This window comes from Gavialis gangeticus, unplaced genomic scaffold (genome assembly GCF_001723915.1).
Source record: "Gavialis gangeticus isolate Ggan-Ray unplaced genomic scaffold, GavGan_comp1, whole genome shotgun sequence".
Lineage (NCBI taxonomy): Eukaryota > Metazoa > Chordata > Crocodylia > Gavialidae > Gavialis > Gavialis gangeticus.
This window is the reverse complement of record NW_017729031.1, coordinates 1,197,610-1,199,869: the sequence shown is the minus strand read 5'-3', so window position 1 is coordinate 1,199,869 and position 2,260 is coordinate 1,197,610. Positions and strand designations below refer to the sequence as shown.

Below are 2,260 nucleotides of genomic sequence, written 5' to 3'. Positions count from 1 at the left end.
CCCCCAGGGAAGCACTTGCCCAGGACCTTCCCTCCTCACCGTCAACCTTATCTGGTCTTTCTGAGTCCTCATGGAATCAAGTCTAAATGTGGCTTGTAGGGTCTGGGTGAGTCCTGGCTCCTTCTGACTCCAGGACCCCAGATGTTCAATCTCTGACCCTCCCTGGTTATCTGTGGTTCTGTCTCAGGGAGCTACCTTTTCCTTCTTCAGAAGGAAAAGTGCACCCTCCAAGAGCGCCAAGTGACAAAGCAGAAAGCTCCCTGCAGGAAAGGCCACACAGGAAGAAGACCTTGCCCTTGCAAAGGTGTCCTGAGTGCTTGGTCAGGACTGCAGCAGCTTTGTCTGGTCTCTGAGAGTGCCTCCAGAAACCAGCCGAGGCTTGGCCTTCTCACTGAGACCCTGGTATTTCAGTCTCTTGCCATCCCTGTTTCCTCCTTGTGTGGCCCTGACTCGGGGAGCTAGCATCCAGCTCCTCTCTTGAGAGAGGGATTTTACCGAACAAGTGCAACCCAAAGTTCCAAGTGGCAAACAAGATAGCTCCCCTTCAATAAAGTATTTATTGAGACAAAAGTCACCTAGCCAGGGGTCCTTCCTCTGCTCTTCCTCTCCAAAGGTTTAAGTAGTGCCTCTGTCCCCAGTCCAGTCCGTGCATCTTAGAGCACCAATAAAGACACTCAACTGCTTCCTTTCCAGTGTCTCCAGCTCCAGAGCCCAAAAGCCTGTCTGCTGGTCTCTCTCCAGACTCTGTCCTCAGACTGTCCCCACAAAGTGTTGACACCTTCCTTGTCCAGCCAGCTCTCTTATTGTCATACTAATTTCTCTCTCCCCCTGGACACCTCCTGGGTTTTACCTGTGATCCCCACTTTGTGTATGTATCAACAAAGGTGTTCAAATCTCTGTCGGTGCCAGAAGTCCTTGTCTGGCCCCACATGTGGGCACATCTCTTGCTTCCCTGTCTCTCTAACCCATCTTTTCCTCGTGTCCTATCATTATGGGTAAACTGAGGCATATAACATCATGACAACATGAACACAGCTAACACAGAAATGTAACAGTAAACCCTATGGTCCATCACAAAAGGATTACATGTTCCTTTGTCCCCAGTCCAGCCCACACAGCCCTGAGCATCCCAGCTGTTTCCTTTCCAGTCTACAGCTTTCAGGCCAACACCCTCCTCCTATTCAGATTGCTCAAGTGATCAAAACAAGCTAGTATCTAGTATATGAAAGGCACTAGGTGGACAATAAATATAAGGGCAGTCTGCTATTTTACTTGTAACTGTTTTATAGCTCAGTTCTTGTTTACTGCTAATGTTTTTGACAAAAGTACCATTTGTTACATTAAATAATCAAACAGTTAATCTCATTTAGAAACAATTTGGGTTTCATGCCACAAAAACTTTACTTGTATAATTAATCTCATTATCTTTCTTGGGACTTCTTTGGCAAAAACTTTTCATATTGATGTGATTGGTCCCTCAAGTCTAATAATAGTTTTTAGACATATGGGTATTTCAGGCTCACTTCAACTCTAATTTTGCATTACTTTAACCAAGTACTCTGCCTCTTAATAGTTGTCTGTAGAAAATAACTTATTATCCTTTAATACTGATTTTACACCAGGTTTTGGAAATCTGCAACGGACATCCAGTCAACGTAGCACACTTACATACCAAAGAAATAATTATGCTCTGAACACAGCAGCTACCTATGCGGAACCCTACAGGTCAATGCCTTACCGACTGTCAGAATCCAGTTATAACAGGCTACAACATGCAACACCAGCTGATGATGGTACAACAAGATCTCCATCCATAGACAGCATCCAGAAAGACCCTAGGTAAGTCCAATTTATTTCTCAAGGATCATACACAATTACCAGAATAGCATGATTCTAAAGTATTCCTTGATCAAATACAAAACCTTAATAGTGTACATTCCAGTTTTGCATTATACAGAAAAATATGACTGATTTTACTGAATGGCTTTTATTTACATGCATTTGTGCTAGTTATTTTAATTTTCTTTCAAGTTTATTTTTATTTGCAGTTTCAAATAAGATATTTCATGCAAAATAAGGACTTATTTGAACTTTGAATGATACATTTGATTTCATTGACTATTTTGAGTAATTGTTAAATGTCACAATATGTTTTTTCTGGCAGGTTTTAGACATTTGTAAGTCTATCAGAGCATGAAGTTTATGAACATCTGGAGTTATAATCAGGGATCCTGGTTTTCCCTGATAAAAATAGCAAATT

At 42.1% G+C, this 2,260-nt stretch overlaps 1 protein-coding gene and 1 long non-coding RNA gene across 7 annotated transcripts in view; one reads left to right on the top strand and one right to left on the bottom strand.

Moving 5' to 3' along the window:
- Nucleotides 1-2,260, top strand: part of PKP4 (plakophilin 4) — a 245,731-nt gene that overhangs the window by 127,273 nt on the left and 116,198 nt on the right. For all 6 annotated transcript variants that reach the window (XM_019522356.1, XM_019522358.1, XM_019522357.1 and 3 more), the window contains exon 8: nucleotides 1,623-1,839. In XM_019522356.1, coding sequence (XP_019377901.1) covers nucleotides 1,623-1,839 — 217 coding nt within the window. The remainder of the gene's footprint in view (nucleotides 1-1,622; nucleotides 1,840-2,260) is intronic.
- Nucleotides 1-2,260, bottom strand: part of LOC109301292 — a 21,430-nt gene that overhangs the window by 8,541 nt on the left and 10,629 nt on the right. The gene's annotated exons all lie outside the window — the stretch shown is intronic.